This window comes from Rhinolophus ferrumequinum, chromosome 6 (assembly GCF_004115265.2).
Source record: "Rhinolophus ferrumequinum isolate MPI-CBG mRhiFer1 chromosome 6, mRhiFer1_v1.p, whole genome shotgun sequence".
Lineage (NCBI taxonomy): Eukaryota > Metazoa > Chordata > Mammalia > Chiroptera > Rhinolophidae > Rhinolophus > Rhinolophus ferrumequinum.
The window spans coordinates 34,165,629-34,180,135 of NC_046289.1; the positions used below are offsets into that span (position 1 = coordinate 34,165,629).

The following is a 14,507-nucleotide window of genomic DNA, read 5'->3' on the forward strand; positions in this document are numbered from 1 at the left end:
TTTTTCTAATTTGCCTTGACACTCCCAATTCCACCATCTTTTCAGCTAAAATCCATAGCCATTCGTAGTTGCTAAGATTACATACAAAGTGCAATAAACAATTATAATGAAAAACCAATGGTTCCAAAGCACTAAAAGATCTCAGAAAAAGCTTAAATTATATTCTGCACATGCTATTTGCTGGGACATATTTTAGATATTTTAGAAAAGTTTCAACAACAGTTGAAATAAAACAATTTTCTGGGTTTTTCTCCGTTAATAAAAAAACACTAAAAGGAATTAGAATACTCCATTCCTCAGGAATTTGAATTTTCTAAAGATTTACCATATATATATATATATATATATATATATATATATATATATATATATATTTGTATGTATATGTATATATATATAAAAGCCTTCTCAAGAATAATCAATTTTATTATAATCATATTTTAAATAAGAAATAATATGAGTATATCTAAGTTATCAGGTTGAAAGAATAAAAAGATGATTGTTTAATTCTTAGGCTCATTCTAATTTTCAGTCTATGATTTTTTTGTATCAGTTCTATACCTGCATTGAGTTAATTATTGAGTAATACAGGTTTACTCAATAATTATGGCAACTTTAAACAACACTAATTTTTTAATTGATATATAACAATTTCTAGTTATATATTTCAACTTTTTAACATCTCTGAAATCTCTGAAAAGTTACAATTTCAACTTTTTAACATCTCTGAAATCTTATTTAAGAAAATAGAAACAATACTTTCTGGATGTTTCTAAAAGGATGAAAACATCCTTTTAACTAATCATAATAGAAAGGCACTAAGATTAATCTCTGATTCTAAAATAACACTAAGTAACAGAATATTTCATTAAAGTATTTTAAAACAACTGTATATACAGAAGCATAAATGACGATACACAACATATACCTTTAGTCACAATGGATATAGTTAATAAAAATTCTATTTTTTGAAAATCTGAATATTCTGTCCTTTTGGTTAATACATCATCGACATACAAATGATATACATTGATACAGCCTTCCTCCCCAGCTGTAAAGTAGCAGTACCTCTATTCATCATATTTTTCCCAAGACAAAATTTTATTACTTAAGTGTTACTTAAGTATGCCTTCAATTTAACAAATATGATTAAGCGCAACAAAAAGTAATTAGGTAAACATCAGCTATCACAACAAAAGTTGTTTGAGAGTTTTGAAATGTTCTCCTAAGCATCTAAAAGATAAAGACACAGAGGCTAGCACACCAAAAGTACAAACATTAAAAACATACCAATTTCTTCCACTTCTTCCAGGAAATCATTATATTCTCTTAGACTAGGAAAGTCTTCTTCTCTTTTATTGTATCTTTGAAAGAAGAAAAAAAATCAACATATCACTTTCTTTCAGTAGATCTAACTAGTTTGTTCTTACTTAATTCATACATGATACACAGAAAAGGATTGCTTATTATGTAAAACACTGTTTTCTTGAAACCAGGTTTGTAATTATGCTAAGAATATTGTTCTCAGTTGGTTGGAGCCTGAGCTCTGGTTGGAGCCTGAGCTCTGGCCAGTTCGATTCCCACATCAGCCAGTGGGCTGCGCCCTCCACAACTAGAATGAAGACACCGAGCTGCCACTGAGCTCCTGGATGGCCTGATGGCTCAGTTGGTTGGAGCACGTGCTCCCAGCCACAAGGTTGCCAGTTCAACTCCCCCAAGGGATGGTAGGCTGTGCCCCTGCAACTAGGATTGAACAACGGCGACTGAACTTGGAGCTGAGCCACACCCTCCACAACTAAGATTGAAAGGACGACTTGATTTGGAGCTGATGGGTCCTGGGAGGAGTACACTGTTCCCCAATAAAGTCCTGGAAATACACCTGTTCCCCAATAAAGTCCTGTTCCCCGCTCCCAATAAAATCTTTAAATGAAGGGAAAAAAAGAACGTTCTTAAATTAGTATAGTCACTACTGAGAAGGAGTAGAATCAAGAGAGAATGGTACAATATGTAAAATCCTTCTAAGACTTAAGAGAATGAAAAAGAAATTAGGACCCTGAAGGAATGGAAAATGAGCTTAAATCAGGTCTATCATTGGAAATTATGATATTGCTTACATCTTATAGATTCACTCATTTCCAGAAAGCTAAACATTAATCCAAATAATACCTTCCTATTATTCCTGACGGTTATAGTCTATGGAATACTAGATCAGGAAAATCTATAAATGTTGTAATGCACCTATGAAGAATTAGAAAACCACAGGAGTTAATGATAAAAGATAAGCATCTAAGAGAGACAATCTCCCCGAAGTAATCCAAATAATAAAAGAACAGCTTGGGGCACTGAAAAAGTAACACTGGTTAGTTACCTACAAAGATACTGCTGAAACACTGGTGACTAAGATTGAAATGTAACCACCAAAAATAAATAAATAAAACAATAATAAATTAAATATATTAATTCTTTAAACTTCACAAAACAATAAGGTGGCTTACAACAAGAGTACAGATAAAATGAAACCCAAAACTATTAACAAAGTGTACAAAACTAAATTATAAATGAAAAGGAATATATATGTACACATACACATACATAGAGATATTTTATCAAAATAAACTAAAGCTGACACATGACTTTTCTCTAATAACCTTCAAATCTCAACTTAAATGTTACCTCCTCAGGCCCTACCTGACATCATTGACCCACACCAACACTAAGTTACTATCTTCACTGCATTTTTCTCAATTTATAATCACCTATTTGTTTTGCTTAACTCTTTTAATTGTCTACTACTGTGCTATCCTTTAGGGCAAGGTTCATAGCTGTTTCATTCATGTTGTACCTAGTGCCTAATATATATAATTCAGTGTTTGCATACAGTAGGTACTCAGTATCTATTTGTTAATTAAAGAAAAGGAAATAAATGAATTATGAAGTCATTGATGGAGAGGATCCACTCTTCTCTAACAAAGGTTAGATAATTAATATTACTGAAAACTTAATAAATGTTGGCTGAATAAATATAAGATAAATATCTTATTATATTTATAAATATAAAAGATGAATTTGTACTTATTTAGTCACTTGCCAAACTGTCTATATTGCTATCAGCAAATAATAATAGTGAGATAACCGTTAAAGTCCTCTTTGTAGACTGAATCATTCAAGCAATAATACTTACATCTTTAGCACTTTTTTCCGAATCTCAACCTCCTTGTCAACAGCAGGATCTTCAAAGAGTTGTACCCTAAAGTTGTTCCTTCTAAGAGGAGTGCCGCACTCAGGACAGTTGCCAGCTCCTCTCACAAACAGCAAATCCACACAACTTTCACACCTGTACAGACAAAAATACAGTGTAACTTTCAAGCTAGCATTCAAACGTGCAACAAGTCTGTGTATAGTTTGCCTTTCTTTTGTTTTGGTGTTTTTTTTTGTTTAGGTGGGCTTCTGGGGGCGTGGAAAATTAGTCACTGCTAGTACTTACACTTTTACATTTCCAAACTGAACATTTTGGAAAATGTTCATTTCCATTTGGAGCTTTTCAGACATAGGTGTCCCAAGGGATACCAATTTGGTTTGCCAAATTAAAACAAATTGATTTGGGGAATAGAAGGATTCAGAGGAAGCAAGATAGGGAGAAGTCAAAGAGGCATACAAAAGAGAGGTCTACGGTCACCTCCATTCTCAGTCCAGCACCACCCTTAGACCTGGGCAAGAAAGCCCTGCAGACCACAATCACTAAAACCAAGACTTTTTTTTTTTCCCTTTCAACCTTGGAAGAAAGTTTTTTGAAAGTTCAGTAAGCAATTAAGTAAATGGGAATTACAAGAGAGAGGGAATTACAAGGGCTTGGAGAGTGGTCTCCATCAATAATTCAGTTAACAAGGTATTATAATATAGAACACTTTAATCTTTTAAAGGTCATATTGTATATGAGACATAATACATTATTTGTTTCCACAATCAGTTCTACATCTCCACTTTTTAAAAATCTGCCTTGAATCATAAGGATTTCAACAGTATTAAAAGATTTTTTTAAATAATTTATTTCCCAATACAACTTTTTCCCTTTCCAGTTTAGTTTGCTTAAAAAACAAATAATTCTTTTTTAAAAACTCAAATGTAGAAGTATAAAGAGAAAAAAACTGAAAGTTCTACTTCATTCTGTTCTATAACCTCACTTCCACAGGAAACAACTACCGTTAAGTTTAGTATTTATGCAGCTAGATCTTTTTCTACATATTTACAAAACATATACTTACAAATTATATCCACAAAAACTAGTCCTATAAAAAAAAAGAAGAAGAAGAAGAAGGAAAGGTTGATAATTGCTAGTTCACTTCATCTGGCAGCAGAGCAACCAAAACAGCAGTGTGTGGGCAATCTTTTGCCTCCAACAGTACTACAAATTTTTTCAAAAAAAATCTTATATTCTGCAGAACATAGAAAAATTTGCTGAAAAAGCCCAAATCCTTGGTCATTACCCATTCCCAAAGATATTTTTACGGTTTTCTTTTGTTTTTAAAAACCAGAATGGTGCCACACTCTTCTCTCTCTGGACAACTTATTTTTAGATTTCATTTTCTTATATCAAGAATATTTAACTACTTATATTCCTTTGTCAAGATTTTTATTAGACCTGTTTGCTTTTACTTTTTCAAGAGCAATTATATTCCAGCAGAATTTCAATAATTATTAAAATAGATTGACTTAGGAAAACATAAATAATTAATAACAAATTTTGTATTTAAGACTTTCTTTGAGGTAACCTAGTTTTATCAGCACTTTCCATTCTTCTTTAGCTCCTTGGCTTTTAGAAACAACTCGAAACAGAAGCCTATGGTCTTGAAAGATAAAAAACAAGTGGTAACTTTTGTTAAAATTTTTATTCCTACAACAAATTATTTCTTAAATCCATGCGTACTGAACTCTCTAGAGTAGCAGCTGAATATTACTAAGAAAATTTTTTCTCCCAAACTATGCTATCTTCTCTGTACCAGTGAATACTGATTATAAAGCCCTATCTTTGAACATTAAAACGTTTGGAATCTTAGTTAACTAAATAAACCATTTTTAAAAAATCTTTGGCCTAAATGAATGAGAAAATTTTAGAGGTAGATAACCTAAATGATCACTAGTTAATTAAATTAATACAGTATTACTGACATGCATTAATGAAATAATTCAAGAATTCATTAAAAACCCACAAAAAATAACAAATGTTGCATTTTGGAAAAGGTAGTCAAATTACGAATAGACTGTTCTAATAGTTTGCTTACAAACTGGCTACTTGGAACTCAGAATACATTTTCCCAAAGAAATTGTTATATATGATGGTTAGGTTTTCAGCTAGATTCTACGGGCCCATAGAAGATGAACAGTGTATTAGGCAATTTTGTTATTATTTTTTTCTTCTCTCCCCTCACGGTAAGACAATGTTATCAGCTTTCAAATGGAAGTTAAAATGAGTAAGAGGAGAATTCAAGCAGTTTGGGTCCCAATTTGAATCTTCATCGTCTTAAAGAGGTTTCTTAAACCTCAGCTATTTGTAGTGAAAACAAATTTTTGATGACTTCAAAACTTAAATTTAATAATATTTGACACAAGGAATATACAATCTTGATTTAAAAAGTAAGGAATTACCTATTTGAACATAATGTGAATTTCAAGCCAATTAGTCATGAAATCCAGTTAACCTTCATTACCACAATAATCATTTCTCAAAAACTAAAATAAAAACGCATCATATTTACTTATGTGACATTCTCAACTTAACCCTTCACCATTTGCTATTAAATTTCACAATCACTTCATTCCTGTCTTTAGGTTACACTGGTATGGATCACTTTATACCTAAAAGAGAATTCAGAATGAATCTGGTCCAAAGCCTGAGGGAAGAGATTTATAAACTACTGAAACATACTGCTTTGGGATTTAAAGCAAAGAATCCATCCATAAAAATAAAAGTGATGGCCTGGGACAAATGTAAAAACATTATAAAGAGACAAAAGACCTGGTGGGAGTGGGAAGGAATTTCATTCTCAAAATTAAGAAAAAAATTATGTTTACCATTTTTGTTCATTGTCTTAGAACTCACAGTTAATAATTAATCAATCTCTGTCAGCTATTACCATTTAGCATAGCAATTTACAACTAACAAGCAAATAATATGTTTAAGCCCACTTTGAGCCAGAAAAATAGAGCTATATATACAAATATTTATACACGGGGGAAAAGAGCTAATAATTTAGTATTGCTGTGCCAAGACAACATGAACCCCTCCCCACCCCACAGTGGGTTTGTATCTTCCTTACAAATAGTAAGGACCATGGAATACATCCAATTTCTCTTTTTGCCTTCTTGCCCAGTAAGCTCCTAAGCCAAATTTAAATCCTTTCTTGAACAACATCGTAAATATTTTCTAAAAAGAGGCTGGAAATGTAAAAAAGCTAGAACAAAAATAACAATGTATTAAAGACCTTGTGATGTAGACAGCCTTTTCCTTACTATACAGATGAAGACAGTGAGCATGGGAAAGTCAAATAACTGGCTTAAAGTCAGATACCTCGTGAGAGCTGACCACGGTCCTCTTCACATTCCACATTTTCTCCTTCGATCTTATTCTTATTCTCAACTTTCACAACAACCTAGAATAATCCCCCCTGATGCGTACCTCTATCTAGCCCCAACGTATATCTTGAGTTACTGTTAAGCACTGCCTACTGCACAGTTCTTCTTTGGTGTCCCATGGGCATATTTTTTGTTTTGAAAAATAAAGTTACCTCAAACTCAACATACCCAAAATCAGTTGTTTCGCCACATGAGGGATACAAAGAGAATAACATCAACTTTGTGCATAAGGGCTTATAATACAATGGTAGGAAAAGAAAAAATGAAACTCTTTAATAAATGTATACTATCATAAGCTCTCAGCCAATAAGCAATAGCGCAACAAATTATACTGCACACTCTTGGCCAGTGAGTGCCCACACACCATACTCCAACTGCTCTAAGCCAAGGATAGCTCTAACTTCATTGTCCTAAGTGAAGCATATTCTGAATGATGTGGGTTCTACTCTGCTGTACCCATTCTTTCTGCCACTGACGAATAGTTTTGACCCAGAGGAGCCAAAAAGCATGTGCAGGTGACAGTGTTGGACATTGAGATGCAAGTTTTGTAGAGGTTTGGGGTCCCTTCAAGGATATTGTTGAGGAAACAGAGTTAAGTTCAGTTAGAAATTGGAAGTCCTCTAGCTAACTTTATGAAAGGCTTCAGAAATAGTACTACAGACTGGGAGAACTGACAAACAATTACATGAATAGTAAAGGAACACACCATGGCCACCAGGGCTTTGGAGAATTTAAAGAGAACAAATTGCCAGTATATCAAGCCAAGAATGTATTCCACAGGGACCATTACTATTAACTCCACCTTGGGAAAGGAAAGGGCAAATTCAATTAATACTACAATTTCCAGAAATGCAGGTCCTGCACTAAATAAGGCATTATCTTTACTTTCACAATGATTCAAAGGAACTAAGCATATATTTACCTAAGTAGGCCAAAGAATATCTACAAACATCTGAAAAGGCTAGCAACAGTTTTCTCTCTTTTCTAACTACATATCTATGGAAGCTAGATCATCTTCATACGAGCATATTTCAACCAAAAGATGTAACAATAGATTCACCAGAGGAATAGATATCATAATCCAGCTGTCATCTCTTAAGTCAAATGTTAAAGAGATCCGTAAAAACGGAAAACAATGCTACTCATTCACAAAATTTTTTTGTTTTGGAAAAATATAGTTATATTTCATAAATATACATTATTTATGTTAATATGTAATAGGTACCTAACAAATATTTTCAAATTTTCTCAATTTTAATTTCCAATATGGTTAATATTAACAGATAAAACCTTCATAAATAAAAGCTCTTAAGGAGTCCTCAGTAATTTTTAAGATTATTAAAGCTACTGAAACCAAACTGTCTGAGAACCAGGCTATACGTGATCAACAAAGGTTTATTTACAAAGAACAAATGAACCTTAATACAATCATAATTTATATGTAAAGGGGAGCAGGCACAGAAAGGAACCATTTAGAAATATACCAGTGTACTGTATTCTTCTCAACAAGTCCAGCCCGCAGGAGATATTAATTAACCAGAGCCTAACCAGGTGGGGTATTATCAGAACCTAATTCAGAACCTGGGAGAAGGGACATACCCAACTGAACCGCACTCGAGTCATCCTGTCCCATCTAAAGGGAAGAAAAACCTGAGAAACACACGTGCAGTTCACAGTCCAGACGCAAAGGCTCCTTAAAAGACTGAGATCTTATAGTAATATAGAATGCTTCCCCTCCTCCCACACCACACCACCACATTATTAAACATCTACTTACAGCAATTCCTTTTACATACTACATCATGTCTGGCTATCAAGAAAAAAATTACAAGCCATACCAAAAGGCAAATAACACAATTAGAAGAGACAGAAAGTCATCAGAACCAGACATGGCAGAAATGTAAGAACTACCAGCACCTTTCTGGCAGTACAACCTCCCCACACAAAAATGCCTCTTGCTAAGGATCTCCTTCATCCCTCTCCAGAAGAGGAGGAGAGGAAACACAAGAAGAAGCACCTGATGCAGAGCCCCAATTCCTACTTCATGGATGTGAAATGCCCAGGATGCTATAAAATCACTACCGTCTTTACTCAAGCACAAACAGTAGTTTTGTGTGTTGGCTGCTCCACTGCTTCCTATCAGCCTATAGGAGGAAAAGCAAGGCTTGCAGAGGGATGCTCCTTCCAAAGGAGGAAGCACTAAAAGCACCAAGATAAGACAGTGAGGAACCATCTCAATAAACACATTTTGGTGACAAAAAAAAAAAAAAAAGAAAAAGAATTACCTACCAGACTGGGAATTTAAAACAACTGTGATTAATATGATAAAGGCTCTAACAGATAAAGTAGACAACATGAAAAACCAGATGGGCAATGTAAACAGGGAGATGTTAATTCTAAGAAAGAACCAAAAAGAGATACAATGCAGCTTATTAATAAACTGGGCACAGCTGAGGAAAGAATCTTTGAGCAAGAGGATATATCTGTAGAATCCTTGAAAACTAAAAATAAAAAAGACTGGAAAAAAACAACAGAATATCCAAGGACTATATTTTATATCCAGAATATAAAAGGAATAACATACATGTAATGGGAATATCAGAAAAAAAAAAGAGAAAGGAACAAAATATTGGAAATAATAACTATTTCCCCCAAATTAACATCAGACACCAAACCAAAGATCCAGGAAGCTCAGAGAACACCAAGTAGGATAAATTCAAAAAAAAAAAAAAACAACCTATACCTAAAGCATATCATTTTCAAATTACAAAAAAGCAAAGATAAAGAAAAAGTCATGAAATAAGCCAAAGGGAAAAAACACCTTACTTATAGAGGAACAAAAATAAGAATTACATTCGACTTCTCAGAAAACGCAGAAGAGAATGGAATGAAATATTTAAGTTGTTTAGAGAAAAACACCTCCAACCTAAAATTCAGTACCCTGAGAAATTATCCTTCCAAAGTGGAGAAATAAAGACTTTATCAGACAAATTTTGAGGGAATTTGTTGGCAATAGACCTGCCTTACAAGAAATGTTTAGAAGTTCTTTAGAGAGAAGGGAAGTAATCGGTCAGAAACTCTGATCTACATAAAGAAAGGGTATAAGTGAATGTAAAATAAAAACTTTTATTTTTCTTATTCTTAATTAACCTAACAAATAACATTTTCAACAATGAATATATTTTGTTCAAAATAACAAGCACAACAATCTATTTGATTATGTATACTTTTGTATATACATTATGTGCACATATATGCTATGTAAGAAGATACATAAGTGAGATGAATGATAAGCAATGATTCAAGGGATGGAGGAAGGAATTAGGATTACTTTGTTATACGGTACTTGCACTACCTGTGAAGTGGTACAGTGTTATTTGAAAGTGGAATAATTTGGATTTCGATTAGTTGTAAAGGTATATTGCAAACTCTAGGGCAGTCACTACAAAAGTAAAAAAAAAATGTGTAGCATATGCTAAGAAAAAAGAGAAAATGGAATCACATAAAATGCTCAGTTAAAAACACATAAGACAGAAAGAGTAGAAGACAAAAAAAAGGAATAAGAAGGGCCGGCTCATGCGGTTAGAGCTCCGTGCTCCTAACTCCGAAGGCTGTCGGTTCGATTCCCACATGGGCCAGTGGGCTCTCACCACGAGGTTGCCAGTTCAATTCCTCAACTCCCGCAAGGGATGGTGGGCTGTGCCCCCTGCAACTAGAAAACAGCAACTGGACCTGGAGCTGAGCTGCACCCTCCACAACTAAGACTGAAAGGACAACAACTTGAAACTGAATGGCACCTTCCACAACTAAGATTGAAAGGACAACAACATGACTTGGAAAAAAGGCCTGGAAGTACACACTGTTCCCCAATAAAGTCCTGTTCCCCTTCCCCAGTAAAAAAATAAATAAATAAAAATTTTAAAAAATGAATTAAAAAAAAGGAACAACAAATAAGAATAAAAAAATCGTAATGAATATGTTGACATTAACTGTATCAGTCATCAATTTGAATATCAATAGTCTGAATGCACCAATTAAAAGACACAAATTGTCAGAGTGGATCAAAAAACAAATCCCAACAATATGTTGTCTACAAGAAACCCGCTTTAAATATAAGGTCACATAAAGTAAACGGTAAAAGTAAATGGTAAAGAAAAATAAACTGTGCTAACACTAATCAAAAAAAAGGAGGAATGGCAATATGAATTTCAGACAGAGCAGACTTAACAGCAAGAAAAGTTATCAGGAATAAAGAAGGAATTACGTAACAATAAAGGGGTCAATACTCTAAGAAGACATAACACTCCTTAATGTGCATGTGCCTAACAACTGAGCATCAAAATATGTGAGGCCAAAACTGACAGAACTGGAAGGAAACATAGATAAATCCTCTATTATATTTGGAGACATTAACACTTCTCTATGAGAAATAAACAGATCCAACAAGCAGAATATTAACATAGTTGAACTCAACAACACCATCAATCCACTGGATAATTAACATCTATACTTCATCCAACAACAGATTACACATTCTTCTCAAGATCACCTGGGACATTCACCAAGACAGACCACATTTGGAGTCATAAAACATACCTCTACAAATTTAGAAGAACAGAAATCATACAATGTCTGCTCTCAGACCACAAATGGAATTACATAAACTAGAAATCAATAACAGAAAGACTGCTGAAGAATTTCAAAATGCTTAGAGATTAAACACACTTCTGAATAACACATGGACCAAAGAAGAACGCTCAAGAAGAATGTTAAAATATTTTGAAATAAATGAAAATGAAAATAAAATTTAGCAAAATTTTATAGAATGGGATAGAATGAAGGAGTACTTAGAGGTACATTTATAGCATTGAATGTATATATTAAGAAGATCTAAAATCAATAATCTAACTTTTATCTGAGGAAACTAAAAAAAATGCAACTTAAATCAAAACCAAGCAGAAGAAAAAAATAAAAACTGAAACACAAATCAATGAAATTGAAAACAGGAAATCAATAAAGAATATTAAAAAAAAAAAACAGGTTCTTTGGGGAAAAAAAATCAATAAAATCAGTAAGACTCTAGCCAAGCTAACTAAGAAAGAGAGCACAAGTTCCTAATAGCAGAAATGAAAGAGAGGACAGCAGTATAGATTCCATGGAAATTTAAAGGATAATAAAAGAATATTATAAACAACTCTATACTCTATACCCACCAATTTGATAACCTAGACAAATTTCTTCAAAGTCACAATCTGCCAAAATGTACACAAGAAGAAAGATAATCTAAATAGGCTGATGTCTATTAAAAATTGAATCAATAATTAATAACCTTCCCAAACAGAAAGCACCAGGTCCAGATGGGTTCACTGGTGAATTCTACCAAACATTTCAGGAAGAAATTACACCAATTCTCCACAATCTCTTTCAGAGGAAAAAAGCAGAGGGAATACCAAAATTAGACAATGGCATTACAGGAAAAGAAAACTACAAACCATTATCTCTCATGAACATAGAAGCAAAAACCCTCAACAAAATATTAGTAAAACCAATCCAAAAAAGTGTAAGAATTATATGCCATCACCAACTGGGACTTAACCCAGGTATGCAAGGTTGGTTCAATATTCAAAAATCACTGAATGTAATCCATCACATAGTCTAAAAAAGATAAAGAACATGGTCATATCAATAGATACAGAAAAAGTAGTTTTCTTTTCTTGTAATGCCATTGTCTAGTTTGGGTATTAAGGTAATGCTAGCCACATAGAATAAGTTAGTAAGTATTTCCTCTGCTTCTTTCCACTGAGAGATTGTGGAGAACTAATACTGTATAATTTTTTCCTTAAACTGTATAAGCTATCAAGCCATGAAAAGAAGAAACCAACCTGAAAGCCTACATAGTATAAAATTCCAACTATATGACATTCAAGAAAAGGCAAAACTATGGAGACAATAAAAAGATCAGGGGTAATAGTGGGTAGGGGAGGAACAGACAGAGGATTTTTAGAGAAGAAAAATATTCTTTATGATATTATAATAATAGATATATGTCACCATACTTTTGTCCAAACCCATAGAATATACAACATCAAGAGTAAACCCTAAATTACACAATGGACTTTGGATGATGCGTCAGTGTAGGTTTATCCTTGGTAAAAAAAAAATGTACAATTCTGAAAAAAGATGTTGGTAATGAGTATATAAGAAATCTCTGTACCTTCTTCTCAATTTTGTTGTAAGTTTTGTTGTCAAAAACTGCTCTAAAAAAATTCTATTGCAAAAAAATGTTTTCATTTTTGTTTCCTGAAACCACAGTATATCAAAGTTTGCTCAATATTTATTAACATTTTAATCATTTTAAATATTCAATAAACACTAGGAAACATCAATTAATAATATAACAGACAAAAAAATAAAATTGGTTGAATCGTAGTTTTAAATATATAAATATTTATAATAGACAAGCTGGAGACCTGTTTCCCAGATTGTTTTAAAACCTTACGTCATATTTTAAATTTGTATTTTTTTAATTTTTTGAATGGTAGGGACAATTATTTGTAAATTTCACTAATAAAGACGGAAAACTCAGACCTTCTAACAAATCAAATGACCACCCAATAATCAATTAAATGAGTTATTACATATTAAAAAACTTAAACCAGTATCTAGCACACAGTAAATGTTCAATAATTATTAGCTGTATCTTTACATTTATCAAGTGTTTTCCATCTGACCAAATAATTCTTCAAACTGTCCAGAGACTATAAGAAAGAATATTTCCTAGTTATGACTTAAATATTCAGCACCTCCAACATCCTAAATTCTGGCATTTTTACAAAATTAATGCATATTTTTCCATTTTCACTGATACCTAGGGCATGTTCTAGGAAAAGTATTTATTTCCGAAAACCCACTCAAAATTTTTTTTAACTTTAAACACTAATAAGCATTACTTCTGATAAGAGTTCCTGAGTTGTTAGAATATGGGAGGGTAAGTTATTAACTCCATTAACAAAGCCAGCTTCGTGATTTGGTTAATTATTGAAATATATGTAGTCAACAGAATCAAAATTTAAGGCCTAGACTAAGAATGGAAATATCTAAGTAGTTAGAACTCAGCATAAAGAAAATCTCAGTAAGATTATAGCTGATACCTGGGGTTTTTATATTATCAAAACTCAGAAGAAACTTCTGTTTCTTTCCAAAAAACACCAGACATAAGCAAAACCATTGTTTATCTTCAAAAATTTAAGATAAAATAAACTTTCTTAAGAATTGCTCATTGTTTTGAAATTAATTCCAAAGATAATCTGCATATTAACAATGGCCCTTCTATTTTCAAATATGAAGCATTATTTTTATGACAAAGTATAAAATAGCTTTGTGAAATATGACCTATATACTTTCTTAGGTGAAATAAAACTTAATACTTAAATACCAGTTACTATGCTATCATATAATAAATGGTATTGTAACAGTTATATAAGATGTCAGAGGGGTAGTACCTTGGGGGGGGGGTGGTTATCACTTTGTGAGGGGTGTAAACGTCTAACTATTATGTTGCTTTGTACACCTGAAACTGATTTTAAAAATATGCTATCATATGCTATATTCTCATCATTGAATCCACTAATAACCTATCACAGCTAATTTTACAGACAAAAATATTAATAAATCTTATCAGTAATTATACATTTATAAAAACTATATAGCACACGTTTGTAGAAATTTACAACCATAAAATAATTATTAATTCATTATTTTTAAAATCAAAGTTATAGTCGCATGAAGTTGAACCCCTACCTCACACCATATACAAAAATTAACTCAAAATTATTCAATGACCTAAATATAACAGTTAAACCAATAAAACTCTTAGA

General features: G+C 32.6%; 2 protein-coding genes across 2 annotated transcripts in view; one reads left to right on the forward strand and one right to left on the reverse strand.

The window, feature by feature from the left end:
* Positions 1-14,507, reverse strand: part of MNAT1 (MNAT1 component of CDK activating kinase) — a 176,047-nt gene that overhangs the window by 116,755 nt on the left and 44,785 nt on the right. The window contains exons 2-3 of the mRNA XM_033109018.1: positions 3,182-3,334; positions 1,291-1,364 (exon numbers count right to left, since the gene is read on the reverse strand). Of these exons, the coding sequence (XP_032964909.1) occupies positions 1,291-1,364; positions 3,182-3,334 (227 nt within the window). The remainder of the gene's footprint in view (positions 1-1,290; positions 1,365-3,181; positions 3,335-14,507) is intronic.
* Positions 8,579-8,833, forward strand: LOC117023826 (40S ribosomal protein S27-like). The gene has a single exon (XM_033109019.1). It carries the CDS (start codon positions 8,579-8,581, stop codon positions 8,831-8,833), a length of 255 nt encoding a protein of 84 aa, XP_032964910.1.

What these genes read in the sequence shown, in the direction of transcription:
- LOC117023826 (XM_033109019.1), top strand. Translation starts at nt 8,579, where the DNA reads ATGCCTCTTGCTAAGGATCTCCTTCATCCCTCTCCAGAAGAGGAGGAG.